The sequence below is a fragment of the Capra hircus genome, chromosome 11, assembly GCF_001704415.2.
Source record: "Capra hircus breed San Clemente chromosome 11, ASM170441v1, whole genome shotgun sequence".
Classification (NCBI taxonomy): Eukaryota; Metazoa; Chordata; class Mammalia; order Artiodactyla; family Bovidae; genus Capra; species Capra hircus.
The window spans coordinates 25,433,079-25,459,512 of NC_030818.1; the positions used below are offsets into that span (position 1 = coordinate 25,433,079).

General features: G+C 46.2%; 1 protein-coding gene across 2 annotated transcripts in view; it reads right to left on the minus strand.

Moving 5' to 3' along the window:
- THADA (THADA, armadillo repeat containing) overlaps positions 1-26,434 on the minus strand; it is a 328,090-nt gene that overhangs the window by 38,687 nt on the left and 262,969 nt on the right. For both annotated transcript variants that reach the window (XM_013967596.2, XM_013967597.2), the window contains exons 33-37: positions 16,661-17,040; positions 15,793-15,911; positions 15,323-15,395; positions 13,184-13,337; positions 9,399-9,530 (exon numbers count right to left, since the gene is read on the minus strand). In XM_013967596.2, coding sequence (XP_013823050.2) covers positions 9,399-9,530; positions 13,184-13,337; positions 15,323-15,395; positions 15,793-15,911; positions 16,661-17,040 — 858 coding nt within the window. The remainder of the gene's footprint in view (positions 1-9,398; positions 9,531-13,183; positions 13,338-15,322; positions 15,396-15,792; positions 15,912-16,660; positions 17,041-26,434) is intronic.

Consider the following 26,434-nt stretch of genomic DNA (forward strand, 5'->3'; position numbering starts at 1 on the left):
GTTTCACAGAGTGGCTGTGAAGATCACAAAAGGTAAAGTGAAGCAGAAGCCTCCAGAGGGAAATGTTCTCCTGCCCTGCTGGCCCACCCTGTCCTGGCCTACACAGCCAGACCAGGGCTCCAGGAAGAAGGGGCCCTCATTCTCAGAGCTGCAGCCACCAATGTTTGCGTTCCAGATGGATTCATTTGGCACGGGGCCCAGTCCACTGACCAGAGCCTGATGATCAACTGAAAGGTGTTCCCTGGCTGGGCACTTCCCAGGGCCAGCCCCATGCTTGACCCAGGGGCCCCCACAGATGAAACCCTTGCTCAAGTAAAGGACAGGATGGAATGGGAGGGAGAGGGGGAATTAATCCAGGACCTGCCACCGTAGAAGAGGTGGGTCGAACTATGGCTGAGTTAACCCACCTGAACAAGGACCCACCATCTCAGGGCAGCTTCACAGCTGAGCACCCACACAGCTCTACTTTTTCTACCTTAAGTCGTTTCTAAGAACACTAATCTCTCTTGGGTTTAACTACTGTGCTTGTACATCCCTCCACTCCATTGATCATCAAGAGTGATTTTTGTTGAGCATCTGTTATGTGCCAGGTTCTGGGAATACAGTAACAAGCAAAGCAGGCAAAAATCCTAAATCCCTGCAATTTCTATTCTGGTGCATGCATGCTAAATCACTTCAGTCATGTCCCACTCTTTGAGATCTTATGGACTGTAGCCCACCAGGCTCTTCTGTCCATGGGATTCTCCAGGCAAAAATACTGGAGTGGGTTGCCTGTCCTCCTTCAGGGGATTTTCCCGATCCAGGGATCGAACTCCCATCTCTTACGTCTCCTGAGTTGGCAGGTGGGTTCTTTACCACTACTGCCACCTGGGAAGCCCTTTATTCTGGTGGAGAGAGACAACTAACAAGGTAAGTAAACAGTAAAATAATAAGACGGTCCAAGAACCATGCAGAGAATAAAATCAGCAGGGTGAAGTATCAGCAAACCATTGAGTGGTAACTGTAATCTGGGTGGTGTGGTCAAGGCATTTCTGCAGGCATGACACTGAAGCTGAGATGGACAAGACAAGGAGTCAACTGTGTGGGGCCAGCGGAGACCATTCCAAGCAGTGGGCTCAGCTAGCGCAAAGGCCCTGAGGCTTGGTGAGTCACAGGGCCCCCAGAGGAGGCCAGGGAGCGGGAGCAGAGAGAGAGGGAGAGGGCCTAGCAGGGGATGAGGCTGGAGAGAGGGGCAGGGGTGAGGCTGGGGAGAGGGGCAGGGGTGAGGCTGGGGAGAGGGGCAGGGGTGAGGCTGGGGAGAGGGGCAGGGGTGAGGCTGGGGACAGCTTTGTCTGTTACTTCAGGAGTGGGGTTTTATTCCGGGAAGGAAAGGAAGGTCTGAGGAGGGGGGCAACATCCTCTGATCTGTTCCCTAAGAAGGGCCCTTCAACAACATCAGGGACTGTGGACAGCTGGCAGACGAGAACAGAGGCAGGAAGGCCAGGCTGGAGGTTTTCGCCAATGTCCAGGTGAGAGATCCTGGTAGCCTGAACTGGCACGTGAAACAAACCTTGTGGACGGGCACTTTGCAAATATTTGTTGGATGAATATGCGTGATGTCACCACTTCTGGCCTCATACTTAAATAGTAAAAGAAAAACCTGTGGTTTATCTATGTAGGAGTAAGAGGAGGAGTGAGAAAACAATTCAGAACTTAAAAATACGCACAAGGAATGAGCAAGGCAAGGAAGTTTAGCCTGTCCCCAGGGACATTTAGGTCCCCAGGGACATAACTGCTCAGAGGCAGTTATGAGGGGAATTCTAGCGTGGTGGTCACTGTTCTCGAGAAATAGGGATTTGGTACCTGCACGTAAGATGACACTCACGGGGGCCTAAAGGTTGTCTGAAATGGAGGCTGGGCCCAGTCTCGGGGGCCTCTGAACAGAAGAGACACTTTGGAGACAGTGTATCTGAGTAGAAGAGGAAAGAAGCTGTTGGAAGGCCAAGGCAAGAGGGAGGCCAGACCCAGAGGACCGGACCCTGTGAACCTGCAGGAACCGGGAAAAGAGCAGGGCCTTCCGCCGGGCACACGGCTGGCAGGTGGCTCCGGAAGTTCCAGGATGGAGCTGTCTGTGGTTCAGTACGAAGCCCGTGGGCCTCAGGCTTTGCTGACGGAGCGGCCACTGCAGGGCTGTTGTGTAATGAATGTCACAGTGACCAGGTCTCCCTCCCGGCTTGCTCCCGGCTGGGGCGTGTGAGCCATGTTCACACTCTCATGCGGTCCCCAGGGCTCTGTGTGGTGATGACAGCGTGTGCGTGTCTGTGTGTGAGGGCGGGGGTGTGTGGTAGGGGGAGGAACACGTCTCGGGGAAACTGACCAGGCGTCAGCTCTCTTCTTCCTCACCTTGCCCTGGCTGTGTAACTGTTTCCAATTAGCCTAACAAATAAGACTATGGCCACCTGCCTCCTGCCTAGTTCTCTCACCTCTGAGTCTCAAGTTTTCTACATCCTACTCCTGTCTACACTCTTTCACCTCCCTGCTAAGCTCCATCAGTGTTCTCGGATCTCTGTGGCCCTTGTGCAGAGCACGGAGGCCCCGGCAGGGTTTCCTGGTTACCCCAGGGCCACGGCCCACAGTCCCCAGGCTGGCTCCCTGGCCCTGCAGTCTGAGACTCAGACCCGAGAGGTGTGAGTGAGGAAGGACCAAACAGTCCTGTGGGGCTGCCAATTCTTACCCCACAAGCCCCAGACAGTGAGTCATGCACAAAGACGGCCTCTCCAGATAGTCCGAAGCAATGACCACGCATCGTGCCTTGGGCCAGTCCTAGCAGGGAGGGTCAGTCTGCCCATTTTGGAGCTTTGTTGTTTCCAAGGGCACTCTAATATCCTCAGGGGACTCACGACTGATGACACAACTACCTACTGGTAGGCGGCCTATTGTGGTGGAAGATCAGCCATCAACACCAACTGAGCACCCACTGTGTACCTAATAGAAGACAGTCTCTAAACTCATGGGCTAGTTGGGAAGATAGAAGTAAAGTGTATGAAAGAGCAAATGATAGAAGAGTAGGAAATCAAGAGCTGTTTATAACCAAACTGCTGCAGGAGTTCAGAAAAAGGGGAGATCTTGGAAGGTAGGGGGCATTGCAGAGAAGGTGGGATTTAGGGTGTCACCCCTAAACATTTCTATTTGGCAGAATGAGCAGGCATTCTATGATTGTTTTGTGGGTGGGGACATGGTGGAAGGAAGGGATGAGAACTCCTTGGAGCCAGTATTCCAAGGAAAAGAACCACCCATTGCTCATGTCCATGAGGAAACGTGTGCTTGCTTCTCTCTCCCTTTCTGTATCTGTCTCTCTTTCCCAAAAGTCCTTTATTCTTTTATAACATTCTCTTCATAAGAAAGCTTCTGCCTTTTATGTCAATTATATCTAAAAAAACAAAAATTAAAAAAAAGTTCCTACCACAAGGTCATCATTCTTGAACCTCAACACTGACAGTGGTCTGAGGTCTGGACCTCCTCGTTAACTGGCTTCTTTCTTTTCCTGCATCAACCAAAGCGACTGTTGGGTATCAGACACTTTTTTGAATCTCATAAACAGAAACAAGGAAAGGAAGGAGGGTTTCTTGGCATTCCCTGGCTGAAGCTGGAAGAGGAGGGATAGAGGGAGATCCTGAGCCAGAGAAGGTGAGGAGCCTGAGGAGGGTGCTTCAGAAGGCCAGCCCCCTGCATGCTCGAGTACCACAGCCCACCCACAGCCCCTGCATCTCCTCCGGCTCACAGTGAGCACCCCCTCTGCAAGGTGAGCATGCAGGGTTCCAGCTCAGGCCTCTAGATTCAGCCATCTCTGCAGCACCCCTCAGGCCAGACCCTCCGTCCTCTTATCCTAGAGTTTTCAAGTCTGACGCTACTGTATCAAGTGAGATCCAGCAGACACCGTGTATCAGAGACAAAGGGTTCTAAAAAAAAAAAAAAAGGCTATGCAAATGCAAACTATCATACACAGGATGGATAAACATCAAGGTCGTACTAGACAGCAGAGTATCCTGTAATAAACCACAAGAGAAATGACGATGACAAGAATATATGTACGTATAACTGAATCACTTTGCTATATGGCAGAAATTAACACATTATAAATTAACTACACTTCAATAGAATTTTTTTTTTAAAGGCTATGGAATAACCTCAACTTGCTGAATTTTGGCCATCTTCTACACCTCTGGGTGTGTTGTTTTCTGAAGGTGCCTTTCACCCTCTCCTCCTAAACAGGCGGTTAAAGTTTGTACCTTCACAAGCCTCCCCTGCTGTTTCCACCTGGAACTCTGCCTCACGCAGAGTCACACAAATCTAGTGATTCCAATTTAAACAGTGTCCAGGCTGGGGTTTTTTGCCTCATATGGAAGCGCTTGTTCAAATGAGCTCTGATGTGAAATCCTGGGGTATGAATCTTTAAGACAGAAGTGAGTGAGCTGCTCGGGTGGAAGTGGAGAGTCCGGGAAGCAGGAGCAGCCCAGCGATGGCCTTCAGTGTCTCCTGCATCTGCCGTGAGAGCACGTTCCAGAGCATTTCAGGGCTTAATGTCAAGTCAGAGCAGGGGCAGGAGTGAGGTGCAGCCCCACCTGTAGTCCTGCCTGAACACTGTCTATTCCCTCCTGAGAATTTCAATCCCCTCCTCTTGAGCCCCAGGGCTTCCCAGGTGGTGCTAGTGGTAAAGAACCCACCCGCTAACGCAGGAGATGTAAGAGACGCAGGTTCGATTCCTGGGAGGAGGGCATGGCAACCCACTCCAGTGTCCTTGCCTAGAGAATCCCAAGGACAGAGGAGCCTGTTGGGCTACAGTCCACGGTGTCGCAGAGTGGGACATGACTGAAGTGACTTGGAGCGCACGCACACAAGAAACACCACATGCGCCATTTCTTCTGGTCCTCTTAGCGGGAGGGGCAGGTCCCGCTGATGGGGCTTCCTCACGTCCAAAGCTGAGGGAGCCTCAGGGGTGCTCAGAGTGTTATTAATAGCCAAGGAGTTTCACCTTCCAGGTGACTGTGTCGAGGGGAGCATGTGCTGGAGCACAGTGGAACTCAGCAGGCAGAGGTGAACAACAAACCCACCCTCCTGAGGGCTATCTAAACACCAAGTTATTTCCTCCAGGCCTTCCAGAATCATTAACTAATTCACACCACAAACTTCTACCTCAAGCCAGCTGTGTGCATAGTGACTGGTTTCATGCAGGCCTCTTCCAAGGTTTCTAGCCAGAGCCACCAGTTCCAGCAGCTGCTCTGGGACGGAGTGCTGGGCCTCCCAGGGGCACTGCGCTGTGTACTGAGAGGGAAGGACAGAGCCAACTGTGCGCGCTGTTCCTCCAGCAGATACAGATCCCCCTCTGCCCTCTCATTTTCCATTGCCAATGCTCCAAGGCCTAAGGAATACTCTGTCCCAGATCACGGTGACTGTGGCCTCTACATGCCTTTCCTGATTCCTGGCAGGTTCACTTCCTGGAACACTACAGTCCCGCTGCTGTCAGTGCCAGAGGCGTGTTCAGGTACCTCTTTTGGACACCTCCCAGGTTTGAAGCCTTGAAGTCATCTCTGCTCTCCCTTCTCTCCCACTGCCCATAAGCACAGCCCCAAATCCTCTTGAGTCTACCCCACACTCTCTCCATCCCATCACTGCTGAAGGCAGCTCATGAGGACATTAGCCCACCAGGCTCCTCTGTCCATGGGATTCTCCAGGCAAGAATACTGGAGTGGGTTGCTATTCCCTTCTCCAGGTGATCTTCCCAACCCAGGGATTGAACCTGGGCATCTCAGGCAGATTCTTTACCGTCTGAACCACTAGGGAAGCCCGAGGGTGCTTGATACCAGCTCCCAGCTGATCTGTCTCACCCCCCACTGAGGCGTCTTCAGCCCTGATCCATCTTACACGAGGCTTCCAGGAAGAGCCCCTCAGGTCCACATTCCTGGCAGCATTACTCCTCTGTCTGAACCCTCGCCAGTCTTCCTTCACCTATAGAGGAGGTCCTTGGCTTGGCATTCAAAGCCATCCAAGTGTGGTGGCCGCCCCTGTTTCTCTATCTTTGATTCCTGCTCCGCTACCCTGGCCTCAGCCTGTGTTCTGGCCACACACATCCACCAGCTGCTCCCTAGAAAGCTCTCAAGTTGCCCTCAACTTCAAGTCTGGCTCCAGCTTCTTTTTCCACGTTGAAATGCTCTCATTTGTGTGCAGCTTATCCCTTGCTTTGGGCAGCTCCACTCTGAGGAACACCCCCAGGCTCCACAATCAAAATGTACCTCAACTTCTCCACATCCCCAATAGGTTGTCACTATGAGCACAGAGCTCCTTCTGTCCCTATCCAGCCGTCATTTATAGGATGAGATCTCAGCGGCAAGGACTCCTCATGGTTTCTTTCTTTCTTAGGAGGAGAAGAATTAACACTTAGCCTTCTCAAAGAAGCCATTAAATATTAGCCTCATTTAATATGATTATTTTACTGTGGCACTTTTTAAACCACTGATTTGAGGACAAAATCATGTATTTTCAAATTCCCTGGTGGCTCGGATGGTAAAGAATCTGCCTGCAACGCAGGAGAACTGGGTTTGATCCCTGGGTTGAGAAGATCCCCTGGAGGAGGTCAAGGCAACCCACTCCAGTGTTCTTGCCTGGAGAATCCCTATGGACAGAGAAGCTTGGCTGGCCATGGTGTCGCAAATTTGTCAGACAAAACTGAGTGACTAAGCACAACACGCACAGCACATTTTCAAGGTCAGTAAGACCCCCTGGAGAAGGAAATGGCAACCCACTCCAGGATTCTTGCCTAGGAAATGCCATGGACAGAGGAGCCTGGTGGGCTACAGTCCCTGGGATCACGAAAGTTGGACACAACTTAGTGATTAAACCACCACCACCCTTTTCAATGTATTTAAGCCTCTTGGAACACCGAAGAGCAAGCCAGTAGCAGAGTATACTAGAAAACCACTGTATGCTCAAGGAATGTGAAAACTTAACCATCAGCTGCTTGGTATCCTTGAGAGATGTCAAAACAAGACAATACTGTTCTAGTGAATCAGCTGGCTAAACACTGAACTAGAGTGAAAAATCAGGGTGTGGTGCCCAGTTCTCAGTTACTTTCCATCTAAAGCAGAAAGATGTGCAATTTTTGCTTAAGAAAACCACGCTGCATTATGGAGGTTCTAAGCATTGCTATCAGACAGAACAGAGAACACACGGGAACACAGTGAACGATATCCTCACACAGTGATGTCATGCTGCTGAGATCTCTGAATGTGAGGAATCTGGCTTGGCTTTGAGTTTTTGGATGCAAAATTCACTCAAAATGAGTTTTTAAAAAAATGAGTGTTTAAAAAAGGTGGAGGTGGGGCAGGATGTTTTCACATAATTTACATGAAAGAAGTTACACTGGGGGTGGAATACCCAATAACCAGGCAGGTGATCTATCGATATATATACTGTATTAGTCTTTCCTAGTTGTGGAATTGGATTTTTTAAAAAACATTTTGTTTTGAAATAATTTTAAACATATAGAAAAGATGCAAGTATAGCAACTACTTGTGTTTACTACTTACACACACAATTTCATTTTTTCTGAGCCATTTGAGGGTAAGTGGCAGTCACTGTGCCCTTCTCCACCTTAATATTTCAGATGTGCATTTCCTTAGAACAAAAATACTCTTACAAAACTATAGTACGGTTATCAGATTCAGGAAATTTAATACTGATTTTAATCTGTAGACAATATTTCAATGTTGTCAGCTATCCTAATCATTTTCTGTATGGCTTTTCACCCCTCTAGTACAAGATCTGGTCCAGGGTAACATACTACATTTAATCTTTCTAGATTCTTGTCTTTTTCGCACCTCAAATCTTCTTTTATAGATCAAGATGGGGAATACAAAGACAAGTAACCTTTTACATTACTTACCCCTCGAGGCTTTCACATATGGAACTGTACATGCAAAAGACACTGAACAGACAATTACTGATTTCTATTTCTTGAGAAAAACCAGGAGGGAGAACATGGTAATGAACTTGGAAAAATTCGGAAAGAAATCAAAGTAGTAGGGCAAATACTCTAAAGATTTGCCCTAGGAGAGAAGAAGTCCACTTATGAATTCCAGCATGAAATGATCTTTGCCATCTTTGGTGAGAGGGTCCTACAGTATTCTAGTGAGTATTACATTCTACCAAATGCTTACTGAGCACTTGCTGGGTGCTCCATGCATCCTTCTAAGGAACATGTATAATTGGAAAAAGGAATAAATCATTCATGGCAGAATTTGGGGTATGAGGAACTCTGAAAGCTTGGGACAGGGATGGGAGAAGGCTGCTGGCACAACGCTCGCAGTGCTAAACCGAAGGTTTTCCCACTGAGAGGCTAAATCAGGATGTCCTGATCCTGGCTAAACTTGAGTAGTATCATGGGAGATTACTAACACACTAGCTTCCTCTACATTTGCAGAGAAAAGTGACCAGACCATTATAAGGGAGGACTCAGGTATGAGGAAGTTCACACATTCCAGAAGAAGCTCCCAGGGGAATGACGGACCCCGAACCAGGTACCAACACTATACGGCTGCTTCCCCTCCCATTCTGCTATCCATTAATGTAAACTTCCTTGCTCTGCTTGTGACTACTTGTCTCAAAATGGTGTTCTTCTCCCCTTTGGGATGGCTGGCCCAGAGCTCTTTCCTGAAGCCTAGCCCCAAATGCAGGGAATCCAAGTCTACCAGAGCAGTCACCTTCCCATATGGCCATTTGCTCAGGGGTGTGACCTTGCTTCTATTCCACTTAGCCCTGTCCCTTCTACCCAGCAGTCCATTTTCTGTCTTTAGCCTAGAGTTCCCTTTTGCTTTCACAGCACTTGCCCTCACATACAGGTAACCAGGGCCCAGAGCTCTAAAAAAGCTCATATTATGAGCTGAGTGGTTATGAACTCAAAACTACTCATCTAGGCTGCTCCTCTTTCCACTCCCCTCCGGCCTCCTGTTACCACCAGATGAAGAGCCAAGGCACGAGGAAGATCAACTTGAAAGGCACGGGGGAACCAGATGATGGATCTGTAATTCCTAGATTATGTGACCACAGAAAAAATCCAGACTTGGTCTTATTTAAAAAGGATGGCCATGTAACCAAGAGAAGGTAAAGCAGTTTTTCTCTATGATGTCCTAGAGGAGGTGTCAGCAAATTGTGGCTAGCACATCAAATCTGGGCAGCCACCTGCTTTTGTAAACACAGTCATGTTCACTGGTTTACCTATTGCTTAGGCTGCTTGCCCACTAAAATGGCAGAGTTCAGACAGAGACTGAATGGCCTAAAAGATTCAGTCTCTGGCCCTTCACAGAAAATGCGTCAACTCCTGTCCAAGAGCTCTGAGGCATCAAAGAGAGATAAGAACGAGGTACCTGTTGACCGGCGAGTGTTTTCCTGTGACATGGCAGTCATCACAGTTTCCGTGGCTGCATCTCGGATGACTTGCTCTTCACTCTGCAGGAGGGTGAGGACACATTTCCAGAGAGCAAGCGTATCCTGCAGTCCTAAGAAGGCCAAAAAGAATTCGGATCACCTAGGACGCAATCTACAGGCTGGTACAAATCACTGCTTCAAATCCGGTACTGAATGAGTTTTTCCTTTTTTTGTGGGTACTGCAAGGAAGGGAGACCTGAAAGTCAGATAAAACAGGAACAGTGAGGACCCTAAGGGGGCAGGTTTGGAAATGTTCTTTGGAATAGGAAAGGCTTTTGGAGGCAACTGGCCCCAGGCAAGGCCCCCCGAGAAGGTATGGCCTGGCTGACTCAGGCCTAGCTATCCACAATGACTCATATTTCTAAGGAATGAAACTTTATGCCTCAAGAGTGCTTTGGGGAAACTAGCCAAGTGTTGATCTGAGTGACTGAGCTTATAAATTCTGAAAGCAAACTTTCAATCAAGATTATGCTTTGGTGGGGGTGGGGGGCAAGAACCAAAAAAAAAGCAAAGAGCCACCATATAAGCTGGGCCATGTCCTGACCGCTGCCACCCCCTGGGCAGGGACCCTGTCAAGTCCACATGCCTGGTGCTGCTGGGGACCACAGAGAAGGATCAGACAGCGTCTGCCTCTAAGCGACCGAAATGGACATCAGGTGGAGAACACACGGTAAGGAGAAGGCAGGACTGGGAACGCGTGGCTGTGACTCACCACAGAGGCAAGGTCCCGGGGGCTGGTGTAAAGGAGGTGGGCTGCATGAGGGAGGGAAGCGGGGCGGGGCCTCAGAGGAAGGACGCATGCTGCCCAGGTGGGGTGGGTCACCACAGAAGACCACCACTCACCATCCCTTGCCTGTTTAGTGGGGAACCAACTCTGCCTTGACAACTCTCCTTATCCTACCCTCTCCCACATCCGTCCACAACTGCCACCAACGCTTCAGTCATTCTGAGAATAGCAATGGCTCCCTCTGGGGTTTGTGCTCTCCGGTCTGTTACAAATCTGGCTTTACATTCTACTGTCTTTCCTTTTTTTTTTTTTTGGAGTTGAATATTACTTCATTCATTTTTTTCTTTTTATTTATTATTTTTTATCTTTTAACTGGAGGATAATTGCTTTATAATAATACTGTGTTTCTGCTGTACAACAACATGAATCAGCTTAAGGACACATATATCCCCTTCCTCCTGAGCCTCCCCTCCATCCCACTACTCTAGGTTGTCACAGAGCACCAAGCCGAACTCGCTGTATTATATAGCAGCTTCCCCCTAGCTATCTGTTTTACACATGGTAGTATATATATGGGGCTTCCCAGATGGTGATAGTGGTAAAGAACCTGCCTGCCAATGCAAGAGACTTAAGAGATGCTGGTTCAGTCCCTGGGTTGTGACAATCCCCTGGAGGAGGGGACGGCTACTCACTCCAGTAGTCTTGCCTGGAGAATCCCATGGACAGAGGAACCTGGTGGGCATAGTCCATAGGGTCGCAAAGAGTTGGGAACAACTGAAGCAACTTAGCACGCACACACACAGCGTATTATATGTCAATGCTATTCTCTCAAGAATCTATCCATTCTATTTGTTCTCGGGGTTTCAAATTTTCCCTTCTTAATATTTTCTTATACACTGAAAATCCTCAATCTTTCCTTTTTCGTCCATTTCAATTTTTCTTTCTCCTTAAACAACTTTGGTCCGTCCTTCCCTCGTCCCTGTGCACTTTTATGTCTTTTGCTTCTCAGTTCTGTACCCATTTTTCATGTTATTGCAGGCCATCAGCTACCACGGACCTCCTTCCTCATTGCCGGTAATGCTCTAACCAGCTCCAGCAATTCATGATGAACTAATGGCTTTTGCCCAGGACTCAATTTCACTCAGGAATTCTACATTGTTCCATATACAGTTTCCTGATATGAACTTGGGTTAGAACAGCCAAAGTCACCCGGAAAATGTGCTGCAAAATGATATTATCCTCCCTGAAGAAGTGTCACCGAAGTATATAAACCTTGGTGCTTATTCTTCTGGGTCCAATGACTAAACAAAAATGGTAGCAGCTCCCCTTTATGGTCCCCTGTGGGTGTGGAAAAAATGCCTAAAAGTCACTTAGAAGAAAAATTTAAGAAGATACCAAAGAAAACTGTTCCTCAGAGAGATCCAGGGACATGAGACACTTGATTAGTCTGAGCTTCGATAACACTTAAAATTTGAAACTCACCATCTGAAAAAGCAATTCTCTCTTTTATTCTGAAAATCTTTTCTCCACAACCATCCTGAAAGCTCCCTGGATGCAGGGACCATGATTTATTTTCCAGGGTTGGGCATGGGGGAGGAGTACAAAAACAGAATTCCAGAAACAGATGGAAGAGAATCCCAGTGTCGTTAATGTGAGTGTAAGATGGCAGGAGAGGGGCAGGGTCAGTACTGAGACTTGGCTCTGGGTCCTGAGTTCTCCTTTTATGAAACCCTATTTTTAAAACAAAACAAAATGGTTGAATCCCTTCCTTGTTCACCTGAAACTATCACAACATTGTCTCTTAATCAGCTATACCCCGATACAAAATAAAAAGTTAAAAAAAAGAAAAGAAAAAAACAAAACACTACAATCTGAAAAAATATCTTTAAGTGAAAACAAAAACCCCTAAGCTTTTTCAATTCCTTTGAATTTCCTAAAGCTTGGTTTTCTCAACCTCCATTGATATGATGCTCTTTCCTAATTATTACTCTTGAATGATAGGGGGTAACAGCGAGGAAAGAGAAACAAATGTGGACAATATAGTTGGAACTGTACATCCGTCTGATTTCAAAATATCTCTACCATTCTTTCCCAAAGATGCCTTAAACCTTTTTATTTTATTTTTTGGCCGTGCTGTGCAGCATGCAGAAACTTCTATCACTGGGAACAGAACCCGTGGCCCCTGTGGTGGAAGCATGGAGTCTTAACCACTGGACCGCCAGGGATTCCAAAGATGCTTTAAACTTAAAACTACTTCCAGTGAAATGAACTAGCAGTCTTTCCAGTCACTTAAGCCAGAAGCCTGGAAGTCATCCTTGACTGTTCCCTTTATAGTAACCTCAACACCAAGTCCTGCTGAGTCTACTTCCTAAGTACCTTCAAGCCTGGCCTTTTCTCTTCCTCAAGGCTACTCTTCACTCTGACCCATTCATTTCTCATCAGGATCACTGCAACAGGCTTCCTGAGAAAGGTGAGAGTTAGGCAGTCTTGAAAGACAAAGAGAAGTCAGTCAAGCAGCAGTTTGCTTAGAGAAATGTTCCCCGCTGACGACGTGTGGGGCCTGGGGGCTGGTGAGGAAGGAGAGGTGGCCAGGGCATGGAATAGGAAGGGCCTTCTGAGCCAGGCTAAAGAGTATTTAGGTTTCATCCCGAAGGCAATGGGCACCCACTCAAAGGCTTCAGGCAGTGGAAGGAAATGCTCAGATCTGTATTTCAGAAAGACCACAGAGGGCTTTTGGAAGCATAAGGAGAATGGCTTGGGGGACAAGACTAAAAGAAAAGAGGCCAGTTAGGAAGCTGTTGGTGAAAAGTAATTAGAGTAGGAATGGAGAGGATGGGAATATTGTTCAAAGATATAAAGGTATGGTGCATGCTGTCATCTTTCATCCTCCCTTCTTTTGTAACCTAGATCATCTATCACATTTTTTTTAGCGCATTTGGTACAATGGATGCTCCATCCCTCCCCAGCCCCCGCCAGACAGCAGCTCAGTGCACTTACCGAGAATGGGTTGGGGGTTGGTGAGGAAAAATGGTGCAGTGCTGGCAAGAACTTCAGCAGCAGCCAGCCTGGACTCTGTGGGGAGATGATCTCCACAGGAAGAGACAACCAACTGAACCCACTGCTGCAGGTTGGGGGCCACCAAGTCTCTGGTCTGAAAGTACAAAGTGTACATACACTAATTCAGAAAAGGCAACATGAGCAGACATGGAATTAGGGATGAGTACATAGAGTACACCACACTGGATCTGCAAGTTAGCTCTCAGCGCAGGAGAAAGGAAGAAAGGTTTATTAGCTGCTCTTCCATTCCAACTAGGGAAAAAAAAACAACTCCAGGGAAGGAAATGTGATCCTTCAGTAATATGGAGTTGCTGTTATGAGAGAACAAGTTCCAGGAGTTGTTTTGGATGCAAATCAGGTTACTAGAACACTGATGAATATTTGATAGCTTTGGTAAAGACAAAACTTTTGGGGAAAGACTGTGGCAGTCAATATCTGTTGTCCCCCAAACCAGATTCTCTATCTTTAGTAACAGAACCCCAGATTTTTGCCTGGGCATGTGAGATGGGGGAGCCTGGTGGGCTGCCGGCTATGGGGTCACACAGAGTCGGACACGACTGAAGTGACTTAGCAGTATGTGGGTAGTCAGCTGAAGACTACATTTCCCAGGCTCCCTTGTGCTGGGTATAACAGGTGTTTAAGGTCTGACTAACAGGATGTCATTAAAAGTGGTATCTGTGCAATTGTAGGTCATATTTAAGGAAGCAGGTGTGAACCTCACATCCTGGGTTTCTCCTTCCTGCTAGTTGAACGAAGACAAGGTGGTAGGAGCTGCTGCAACTATCTGGGACCTTAGAATGGAAGCTACGCTAAGGATAGCAGAACAACAGGCAGAAGGGTCTGGGCGGGGGGGGGTCAATATTGTCTAGTCACTCTCTGTTTTGATTTGCTTCTTTCTGGTTTAAGCCACTGTGTTTCTGAGTTTTTGTTACATTTTTTCCCCTCTGTTACATTTAAAGCAGCATCCTAAACAACATTATTGTTTAAACAAAACCCTATTGCTGTTTCTTTATAGTAATAGCTATATCGAGATATACATACCATACAATTCACCCTGTTAAATACATAGTTCAATGATTTTTAGTCCATTCACAGATATGTGTGTACCACCACCACCAGAGTCAATAAGAGAAGCCCTGTATCCTTTAGTTATCATCCCCATCCTGTCAGCTTCCCATACCCCCACCCCTAAGCCATTAGTCTATTTTCTGTCTTTATGGATTTGTCTGTTCTGGACATTTCATATAAATTGAATCATACAGATGGCCAACAGGCACATGAAAAGATGCTCAATATCACTATTAGAGAAACGCAAATTGAAACTACAACAAGGTATCACCTCACACCAATTAGAATGGCTATCATTAAAAAGGCTACAAATATTAAATGCTGAAGGGGGTGTGGAGAAAAGGGAACCCTCTTATACTGTTGGTGGGAATGTAAATTAAGGCCACTATGCAGAACAATATGGAGGGTCCTTAAAAAACTAAAAATAGAGCTGCCATTGATACTACAATTCCACTCCTAGACATATATCAGAAGGAAATTCTAATTCAAAAAGATACATGCACCCCAGTGTGCATAGCAGCACTATTTACATGAGGCAGGACATGGAAGCAACCTAAGTACCCATCAACTTTACCCATGATAAAGAAGATGTGGTGTATACACACAATGGAATATTACTCAGCCCAGAAAAAGAAAACTAATGCCATCTGTAGCATCATGGATGGACTTAGAGATTATTATGTTAATGAAGTAAGTCAGACAGAGAAAGACAAATATCATATGATATCACTTATACGTGAAATCTTAACAAACAACATGAATGGATCAGAGTCACCCTCATGGACTCTAATCAAATGTGCCCAGAACAAAAGAAGAGAGATGCTACACACGGCGCTCACAGAATCCTTCTCAGGTTGTAACCAAAGTGAAAAGTCAACATGAACAATGTTCTTGTAGAAGGTACACACTGTGCCACAGATTCTGCCTGGGGGATGGTTTACTTTTAATGACACCTTCCAGGGAAGTCAGAGAACAGAAATCTAGACCCTAGGACAGGGCAATCAAGCTTACCTCGTCACACGTCTGCATGTGGTGGGCAATCACTTTGGAGGTGAGTCTCAGAGCTTCACTTTGAATTTCAGACCTAGAAAGGTGAGCCAGAAGACATACCAAACAAAAAATCACCCTGAAATTAATATAGTACTGTAAGGCAATTACACTTCAATAAATATACACTTATGAAAATAAGTAAAATCAATTATTATATATATATATGGTTTTTGCAGACAGTCTGTACTCCATGTGGCTGTGAAGACTGACAGTCTCGTGGCTACACAAATGCTTCTGGAAGCAATTACCTTTTGGTAATTAATGGGAAACTCTGACATCATTCTGTTGCTTGGGCTGAGAACATAGCCTGAGACTTAGAAAGAAATACAAGACCTGAGTCCTTAGGCCAGGGCTGCGCTCAAGTTCATTACATAAATAACTGACAGGACCACGTGTTGTACCGAGTTTGCACAGGGAGCACTGGGGCAAACCTTTCATGGGAAGCAATATCCATCGTCCAGATCAGGAACTCCTTTGGGCTGAGATGGACACGGTGCTCTGTCTGAGGGAGCCACTCACTGGGGTCCAGGCAATGGAGAATTTTCAGTACCTATGTGAGCCAGACCCAGGGAAAACAAACAAACACACAAACACCTCAGGAAAAAGTCTTCAGAATCTAAATAAAATAATCACTTGTATGGATAAAGAAGTCTAGCTTTCAGAAAGCTCCCACTGTCTTCTTTTTTCCCGTTAACAGCTTTGAGAGAACAAGACAGTTGGTAGCTGCAGCATACTGAGATCAGAGGCTAGATGCCATATTCCTAGGTCAGTGCCCTTTCCTTAAAAAAATTTTTTTTTTTAATTTCTGACCACACCACTAGGCATATGCAATCTTAGCTCCGGGCCAGGGATCGAACCCACGCCCCCTGCATGGGAGCATGCAGTCTTGACCACTGGACCACCAGGGAAGTCCCAGTGCCCTCTCCTTCTGATTGTGCTTTCAGGTCACCATCTGCCCCTAAAGAGCCATGTCAGCAGAGACTCACCCGTTAGCACATCTACAGCCAACTTTCAACACTCTGTCTCCTTGGGCACTGAGTGGCTTACTCTCTCAATCTCTGTCTTTGGTTAATTTCTGTTGGCAATACCATTATCATCAAACACTTTTCTTAGTGCCCTTTAAGGCACGAAGCCACGCCAAGCATTGTGCAAAGAGAGTCCTTGCCCTTTGGATGCTGAATCTCCTTCCTATCCTGGAGATGCCACACCCAGTCCCACCTCATGACCTTCCTACTCGAGTGGGGCTCGCCAAAGAGTGTGGGGAGAGGAAAGTGCACTCATCAGTACACAAGACTTTACCTTGCAGAGGCATTCTGGGTGATTTTCCTTCAGCACCAATGTCAAGAATGTCCCTCCCATATTCCATAGTAAGGGCGGCAGTCCCTTCTCCCCCAGAGCAGAGGCTGCTGTTGAGAACCTCTCCAGCAGGGCTTCCAGCGTGAGCAGGCGCACTTCAGGGAAGGAAGACTCCAACAGCTGAGAGAAGGAGATGGGAACATCCCTGTTCTGCTCTCCAGCCTGGGCCGCTACTGCCCACACTGCAGCAATGGCCAGTTTGGTGAGGCTCTGGAGATACTGGGGCAGGCCTGGCACTGTGTAGGTATAGGGGAACCCTGTTATCAGCTCTGATCCTGAGATGATCCTTCCGATTTCCTCCCAGAAGCCAAGATGCTCCAGAACTAAAAAAACAGAAAGGCAAATTAAAAGAGATGATCACTTTATTCAGGGGTCCACAAAGGACATGGGAGAACACGCAAGGCTCTGGATACCCTGGGCAGAACTACCAGACCTCCTTCCTGAGTAGATTTCATATAAACCATGTATGAAGTGACGAGGCCACTACGATTCAGAATTCTGGCCCTGAAGTACTTTCTATTCAGGTAAAATAATTCCCTCCGCGCCACCCCAGGGTCACAGAAGGCATTTGTATCAGAAAATGCATTCCTGGTACCTTTCCCTAACATCCAATACATACAAACTCCGTGACCTCTTGTATCACCAAGTCTCAAAGCTGAGCAGGATAAAAGGACGTCTAGTCCAAGCTCCCTGCAGGGGCTAGATCCCCTCAACAGCACCTTTTCTCAGAGGCTCTTGGTGGAACCCAACAGGGACTTGGAGCTCATGAGACAGACTGTTTCACTATTTAGTAGATCTGACTGTCACAAAGTTCTTTTTGGAGTTTCCACTGAGTGGCCTAATTCTGCATTATCAGGTCCCCAGAGAGCCCTTTAGGCATCTGAATAGTTCTTGTATCCCGCCTGTGTTCTCCATATGAAACAGTCCTTCTGCCTTCAACTAGTTCCCAGATGATGGGGTCCACCCTCGCTCACTATTCTGAGCCCCCTTCCTTTGGACATGCCTCACCCCCTCTTCAGGCAGGGCCCCAGAGAAGGGAACACGGCTCCCTCATGGTCTGAGCAGTGGGACTGCTACTTTCCCTGTTCTGACACGAGGTTGCTGCAGTTGTATGACACCGGTGACTCATGTGGAGCATGAAGTCAACTGAAACTGCAGGCTTTTCTTTTTCACATGGTCTGCTGACGGTGATGAGTCACTCAGATCAAGACTTCTTTTCTTTGTTTATTTGCTTTAAACCCAAATAGATACCTGTTAAATTTTATCTCCCTGTTAAATTTTGTAACTTGCCTTTTAGATCACCGAGATCTTTCTGTAGCCTCAGTTCTGATCGCAAATACTTATTATCTGCTTGCTGTGTGCTGGGTGCTAAGTGAAAGAAGAACACTGCCTTTAGGGAGTTTAGTTTAGTATTTTAGTTGGAGAAAGAGAAATGAATGACTAGATGATTCCAATCTAGTAGTGGAAGTCTTAAAGAGGAAGAAAGAGGAAAATGCATTGGAACCGCCAAAGGTTCAAAGGCATAACATGGAATGGACGATGTGGGGAATGATAGGCAGTTTGATCTCAGCACAGAATTCAAGGTGGGGAACACAGTGACTAGAGAAGCAATATGGCCAGGATGTAGAGAACCTTCTAGGCCACGTAAAGGAACCTACACATTCTTCTGCAGCCAAGGGGATGCCACTGAGGGGTTATTTTAAGCAACAAGATCAAGTGAACATGTTCACTGAACTGTTTTTATTGCTGAGAGGGCAATATTAGAAGCAAAGAGACAAGCCGAACAACTGCTGCAGTCGTGGAGGAGAGAAAGGATGAAGTAAGGAAGAGAAAGGGAGAAGATGTATTTTACCTGCTGCCAAAAAGCTTCAAAACTGACGGGAAGATAAAACAACTACTAAAATGGCAAAATGCTTGGTGCCCTAAAATCACTAGGGAAGGGCTGGTAACTGTTGAGTATTAATGTGCCAGGCACTATAAAATATCACATACCCATTTTTAATGAATGAATAATAATTACATTTAGAATTGGTGGCTCAGATGGTAAAGAATCTGCCTGGAATGTGGGAGACCCAGGTTCAACTGTGGGTCAGGAAGATCCCCTGGAGAAGGAAATGGCAGAGGAGCCTGATGGGCTATAGTCTGTGGGGTCACAAAGAGCTGGACACAACTGAATCTTTGTCTTCTTAGAGTTGACACTCATTGAGTATTAGTCTAAGCACTTTAATAAGTACTAACTCATTTAATGAAATAGGCACTATTATGATTCCTCGGTATTTTACAGATGAGGAAACAGAGGTTAAGTTACTTGCCTACGGTCACACAGGAAATAGTAGGTAAAGGAAATACAAAAGCCATAAGAATGACCAAAAGGAATGCAACGTACACTTACTTTCTATTAGAAGAAGTAAAAAAAAAAAAAAAAAAAAGGCGATGGGGAGCTTTAAGGAGGAAACACAATTTAAGATGGGCACTGAGGCTGCCCAGAGGTGCCTGCCTGGAAGAGGAAAGGGCAGTTGCTGCGGTGGGAGAGCCGGGAGAGAGTAAATAAAGAGAGTCAGGTAGATGCTTCACCGAATTAACCTGTCAATAGAGGAGCAGCGGGGGAGGTTCCGTCAGAGTGACAAGCTAGGAAACTATCAGATGACATTCATGTAGGTGCTTTCTCCAAACCGCGGGTTAGAAATATTCTTTGTTCTGCAGAAAGACCCAATGAGGGGTCCTAAAGCATAGTTTCTCAAACTTGAGTGAACATCAGAACCACCTGGAGGGCTTGTTAAACCACAAAGCACTGCTTGGGCCTCACCCCCAAAGTTCCTGATCCAGGATGGTTGGGGCGGGTACCAGGAATCTGCATTTCCAACAAGTTCCCAGGTGATGCTGCTGCTGATGCCAGGTACTTCGAAAACCACTGTCTTCAGGTGATGGCTCTTAACTAGAAGTTATTAAAACCACACATACCCCGATCCCATCTTTGTAGACTCTGATTCGGACGGCCCCAATCCCATCTTTGTAGACTCCAAATTCGGTTGGTTTGAAATTAGCCAATAGGTAATTCCGCTCTGTCCCCCAGCAGAGAACCACATTCCTAAGCTATGACTTTCATAGGGGTTCACAGGGTTTGGGGGGCGGTGGGTAGATATGGGCTGCAGTTCCAAAGAGCATAGCTGATTCCAGCCCAGTACTTCACCATAGTGAAGAACTAGAAAATTCACCGCCCGCATTTTTTGTTATCGATAAAAATATCAAAGGAGGGGAAATCCCCAAGAATTCAAAAGAATGAAAAAGCTCTAGAAAGGTCCCTCATAGGCAGGCTTTCAACACTGGCTCATCATATACATGTTCTGTTCCAGCTGCTAGTCCACCAGACTCCTTTGTCCATGGAATTCTCCAGGCAAGAATACTGGAGCAGGTTGCTATTTCCTCCTCCAGGGCATCTTCCCGACCCAGGGGATGGAACGGGTGTCTCTTGCATTTCCTGCATTGGCAGGCGGATTCTTTACCACATTCCTGCTGCACCTGGGAAGCCTCTAGGGTGCAGTAGGAAATTAGAAAGACCAGGCTTGGCTCTCCTGGAGCTCCCCTTTAAATAGGAACACCCTCTCCACCTGTGTCAGAATGAGGGGGCCTCTGGGTGGAACAGGAGGCTGGGATTAGAAATACAAGCAGCAATGTTGCTTTCCTCTCTAGAGCTGTGGTTTCTCAGCCTGGGAAGTATATTAAATTTATCTGGAGAGCTTTAGAAAAACACTTATGTCAGGGGACACTCGACTCCATCTCTAGGGCGAGCCTGGTTTCAAGGTGACTCAAGTGATGCCACTGTGCCACTGGGGTCACAGTTACTGCTTCGTGGACATAAAAAACCTCAGGTTAGTACTTTGATGGCACTTAGTTCTTCAGTCTGAGGTCTGACAACCCTCTTTTCTACTTGCAATTTCAATTTTGCTGGCTTTGGGGTGCCTCTTTTCTATCTTTCTTGGAAAGCCAAGTGTTTCAGTGGAAGAGTTAAGTGCCTCCTCTTTAATGGCCCCATCTGATTTTTCATTAATTAGATGATTTTTGTAAACTCTTGTTAATTGGAGTTTTTTCCAGCCCTGCTCATTTGGAATAGCTGGATTTTCCCAACAGTGTAGTCATTTTAGTTGCCCAAGTATGTGTGACTGATTCTACACATCCAATATGATTTCCGTTTTGAAAAGAACTTTTTTTTTTCTTCTTCTTTAGACTAAGTATATTTCTAACCTTCACAGGAACGGCTGAATGGCTGGATTCACTTGGAAAGACAATCCTTCCTGCTGTGCTATGTCCTGGTTCAATGGAGAAATAATTCCCAAGGTTGGAATTCAAGAACCAATCAAAAATCACAACAATGTGACAAGCTGGTATAAGTTGCCAACATTTTATTTGGTAAAGAAAGGATGTTTAAAAATCTACTAGCTGTCATTATTCCATGAAAAAAAAAAAAAGGCTATCTGAACAACAAAAAAGTCATAGACTTCCAAGGTCATTATAAAGGACACTTCTTGAGAGAAATGTGGTTTTAAGAAATATTTGCTTAGTTGTCATTCCGCTGTAGTTTTATGGTGAAAATATCACCAGGGAGCAGCATTAGGGAACTGTAGCCTTGGAGAAGGTGATGGAGTTTCCTGAGGTTGATCCATCTGGAGAGCAAGCCCAACCTGAACAGAGGTTTCCTAGAGAGGAACGGAGGGCCTCTGCCGATGCCTCAGGGTGGCAAGCAGAGTGTCCATGAGAAGCAGCACAGTGCTCCATTCACACAATTCCCTCTGGGAGTCTCAGATGTGCTATTTTAGCAGTTTTGGTTCTTTGGGAAATTGTAGATTTCAGTGTTATGTCTGAAACTTGATTGCTAAATTAACTGGATTTCAAAGCTGCCATTCCCTAACCAACCAAGGTAGGGCGCTGACATCAATCCAGGCTGTGAATAGAGGATTTAAAAGCAGCACTACCTAGAGAGGAACTAGAACCGGAGATCAAATTGCCAGCATCCACTGGATCATAGAAAAAGCAAGGGAATTCAAAAAACCATTTACTTCTGCTTCACTGACTATACTAAAGCCTTTGACTGGTGGATCACAACAAACTGCAGAAGATTTTTCAAGAGATGAGAATACCAGACTGCCTTACCTATTTCCTGAGAAACCTGTGTACAGGACAAGAAGCAACAGTTAGAACCAGACATGGAACAACCAACTGGTTCAAAATTGGGAAAGGAGTACTTCAAGGCCAAATATCGTCACCCCGCTTATTGCACTTGTATGAAGAGTGAGTGAAGTGAAGTGAAAGTTTCTCAGTCGTATTCGACTCTTTGGGATCCCACAGACTATACAGTCCATGGAATTCTCCAGGCCAGAATACTGGAGTGGGTAGCCTTTCCCTTCCCTAGGGGATCTTCCCAACCCAGGGATCAAACCCAGGTCTCCCCCATTGCAGGTGAATTCTTTACCAGCTGAGCCACAAGGGAAGCCCAAGCATACTGGAGTGGGTCACCTATCCCTTCTCCAGTGGATCCTCCCAACCCAGAAATCAAACCGAGATTGCATTGCAGGCAGATTCTTTACCAACTGAGCTATCAGGGACATCACATGAAATGCTAGGCTGGATGTCTCACAAGCTGGAATAAAGACTGCCACGAGAAATATCAACCTCAGATATGCAGACGACACCACTCCAATGGCATAAAGTGAAGAGGAACTAAAGAGCCTCTTGATGAAGGTGAAAGAGGAGAGTGAAAAAGCTGCCTTAAAGCTTAACATTCAAAAAACAAAGATCATGGCATCTGGTCCCATCACTTCATGGCAAATAGATGGGGAAACAGTGGAAACAGTGACAGATTTTATTTTCTTGGGCTCCAAAATCACTGCAGATGGTGACTGCAGCCACGAAATTAAAAGACTCCTTGGAAGAAAAGCTATGACAAATCTAGACAGTGTATTAAAAAGCAGAGACATCACTTTGCTGACAAAGGTCTATCTAGTCAAAGCTATGGTTTTTCCAGTAGTCAGGTATGGATGTCAGAGTTGGACCATAAAGAAGGCTGAATGCCGTAGAATTGGAGAAGGAAATGGCAACCCACCTCAGTGTTCTTGCCTGGAGAATCCCAGGGACAGGGGAGCCTGGTGGGCTGCCATCTATGGGGTCGCATAGAGTCAGACACGACTGAAGTGACTTAGCAAAAAAAAAAAAAAAACAAAAAACTGTGGTGTTGGAGAAGACTCTTGAGAGTTCCTTGGACAGCAAGGAGATCAAACTAGTCAATCCTCAAGGAAATAAAACTTTGAATATTCACTGGAAGGACTGGTGCTGAAGCTTACGCTCCAATACTTTGGCCACCTGATGCAACGAGCTGACTCACTGGAAAAGACCCTGATGCTGGCAAAGAGAGAGAGCAAGAGAAGAAGGGGATGACAGAGGATGAGATGGCTTGAGAGCATCACTGACTCAATGGACACGGGTTTGAGCAAACTCAGGGAGATAGGGTAGGACAGGGAAGCCTGGTGTGCTGCAGTTCATGTGGCACAAAGAATGGGCCACAACTTAGTGACTGAACAACGATCTAGAGCAAGGTCAGCATCCTATTTCCCAAATCCTGGTTTATTATTTAGGGAAGTCTATCTCCTCCCTAGAGGAGTAGCACAGCCTGAAAGGGCAGGCCTGCTGGTCATTTATTCCTGATTTTCTGAGCTACCGGTACAGGTTTGTTTAAAAAAAAAAAAAAATCAACATAATCTGAAAAGATTCATGATAATCTAAACAGCTTCAATAAGAACATTCTGAAAAACAATGTGGGTGATATCATTACCACATAATTATGGACACAGTGGAGTTTCACCTAAGAGCATTTAATTTAGGTAAATTTAACTCTTAAGTACTCAGCAAACAGAGAGAAAGAAAGAGATTGAAAAATAACAATTAAACGAGAGAGCAGTTTCATCTGACATTCCAGTCACTGAGCACATCCCCAGAAGGGTGGTGGTGCTGTTACCTCAGACCACGGAGTCTCAAACTTTGGGGCACTCACCTCCAGAGCTCCTGATTAGTAGGTCTGGGACAGCCCATCCCTCCCACCCCCCAATCACAATCTAACAAATTCTGGGCGATGCTGCTGCTACTGCTGATGATGCAGGGACCACACTTTAAGAACCGCTACCTCAGACCACCTGAGATCATCCATGCTTCTCACAGCATAAACATCTTGCTGTGCCGAACGTGTATAATTCCAGTGTTTAATGGTATTTGTGTTTGTACACCATGGCCGCCAATCATATGCCAACCCCTTCATCTAGTGCTTAACCTAAGAGCTCCTGAGTATTATGCAGTTCCTGGCCTTCACTGTCACTGTCCCAAACTAAGATAGCCTCACTGCTTTGTGCTGAGCTGGCCGAAAGCAAAAGGGCCGGAGGGAGTAAGGGTAAGGGTCCAAAGTGACAGTTCTCTTGGCCTCAGCTGAGATGGTTATAGGAGAAGCTAAAGCCCCAGTAATCACAGCAAAGTTCTACTAATAAGCAGCAGTCAGAGTCCATAGAGGGGGAAGTCAGTAAGTGCACTGGGGATACCACATAAATGACAATGATATCGATTGTGCCACTATGCTGGTCACTTGCCACTGAGCTGCAGAAGGTTCTTCACTCTGCCTGACCTTTCACATGCTGTTCCCTCTGCCTTGAATGAATGAATGAACGAATTTCTCTTTCATATACTGTAACAGCTCTGAATGCTCTGATACCATTCGGTCAAAAAGAGTTTGTAGAAATTTCCCCCATTCCCCCTGCCCCCAGAATCTCCACCCTCCTTAAAGAAGTAAAGAGTGAGGAAATACGAAGCAGATTTTACTTATAAGGCATCGTGAGATGGGCAGCTTTTTCTGTTTCAAAGAACTGTAGCTCTGGTCAGAGAGATCTCTAATCAGATCCAACAGAAGTTCTTATCTGGAACAGTTGATAAACGGGTTCTAAAAATAATCACAGATGATAACTTGTACACTCTGTGAATGTTAATGTCCTGTTACGAAACTTCTCAGTTAAAAAAAAAAATTATATTTGGAGAGAAAAGGAAACCATAGGAACTACAACAACAGTTCAACAACAAAAAATCAACTGATTTAATAAATCTTGGCTGCTTCTTATCAAAGGGAAATTCCATTCTTCTATTTAATCCTTTGCCGCTCCCAGTAAACAGCAATTCTGACCTGAGGGGCCCTTCCAGTTACAGACATGGAGAATGACCTGGTGGAAGGGTTTGGGGACTAACTTTGTCTAGAGAAACAGTACTAGTTGCTTCTTTCTTGCCTGCTTTTGTTTCCAGGTCTCCGAGCCCCTCATGCCTGACGTGCATTAAGTGTGGCCCCCGACACAAAGTATTTCCTTACTCTGTACTTCCTCGCTCCTTACTTCTTTAAGAAGGACTGGATGGCATCGCTGACTTGATGGACATGAGTGTGAGCGAGCTCCGGGAGTTGGTGAAGGACAGGGAAGCTTGGTGTGCTGCAGTCCACGGGGTTAGACACAACTGGGTGACTGGACGGACTGACACACACCCCTTTGAAAACATTCCCCACTTCCCTTGCCCCAGCATATTCTAGAAGCATATTTTAAGAATTCCTTATCTGCTGTTGAGGAAGGAGGATGTGCTTCTGAGAATACTATTTGAAGACTCTCAGTCAACCCACAAAATAAGAAGAGTCCCTGTGGTCTGGGAGACAGGGATCCATAAGAGCTCTGAAGGAATTTGGGTCAGCTAAAAATGAGCTCATCAGGCACTGGGTGGGACCAGCAGTTTTCACTTCTTGTCTCCACCCACCATCCCGTCCCTGGCTCTGCCAAACACTGGGAGGAAGTCAGGAAATACTTGCGGATAAACACACGACAACCCAAAGGCACAAACATAAAATTACCTCTAAGCCTACACTGCTTTGGGTTCTTTGTCAGCGAATTGCTCCTAAGGACAAGATTGGGAAATCAGAAACTTCCTTATCACACCTTCAGTGAGTTCAGTCGCTCCATCGTGTCCGACTCTTCGCAACCCCATGGACTGCAGCGCCCCCATTTAATTTAACCTTTTTCCCCACAAAGGACCTCAGGGTTCTCTTCCAGTCTTAGGCAATGAGGTATAGTGCCAAACCAACTTAAGAGGCTTGGTAGCTGTCTGAGAAGATTCCCTTAAATAACTGGGGCTTACCTCTGTTGTCTCACCTGTAATGAAAGACTAGGCCCATGAGTCAGTCCCTTGCCAGCACTACAGTTTACCATTCTGGGAGAAACAGACTCTAAGACTGAAGAGGTTCCTGGCACCAATGGGTTACATCAGCTCCTCTGGGAATGATGCTGCAAGGTACAGTTGACAGCTGGCAAATCCAACAATCTGGTTGGACTGGGAATTCGATTTAAGGTGAAGTGTGGCAATTAAATAAGGTAAAGGGAGCAACTATGTAAATGCTGCCGGACAGGCAACAGAGGTGAGTCTGGGAGTAAGCGTACTTGGCCATGGGACCAGCAGAAGCTCTGTCTTCTATTATGGATGAGATGACCATTCATTTCTTTGTTCCTGCCATCAATTTTACTTCCTCACAGCTCTTCTTCTTCCAGCGTTGGACTTTTCCTTTTCATGGAGTTCTAACAATTTTTTTTATGAGACCTTCACTTCAATCCTCTGAGGCTATTATCCCTACTTTACAACTGAGGAACTAAGAGGTTTCAA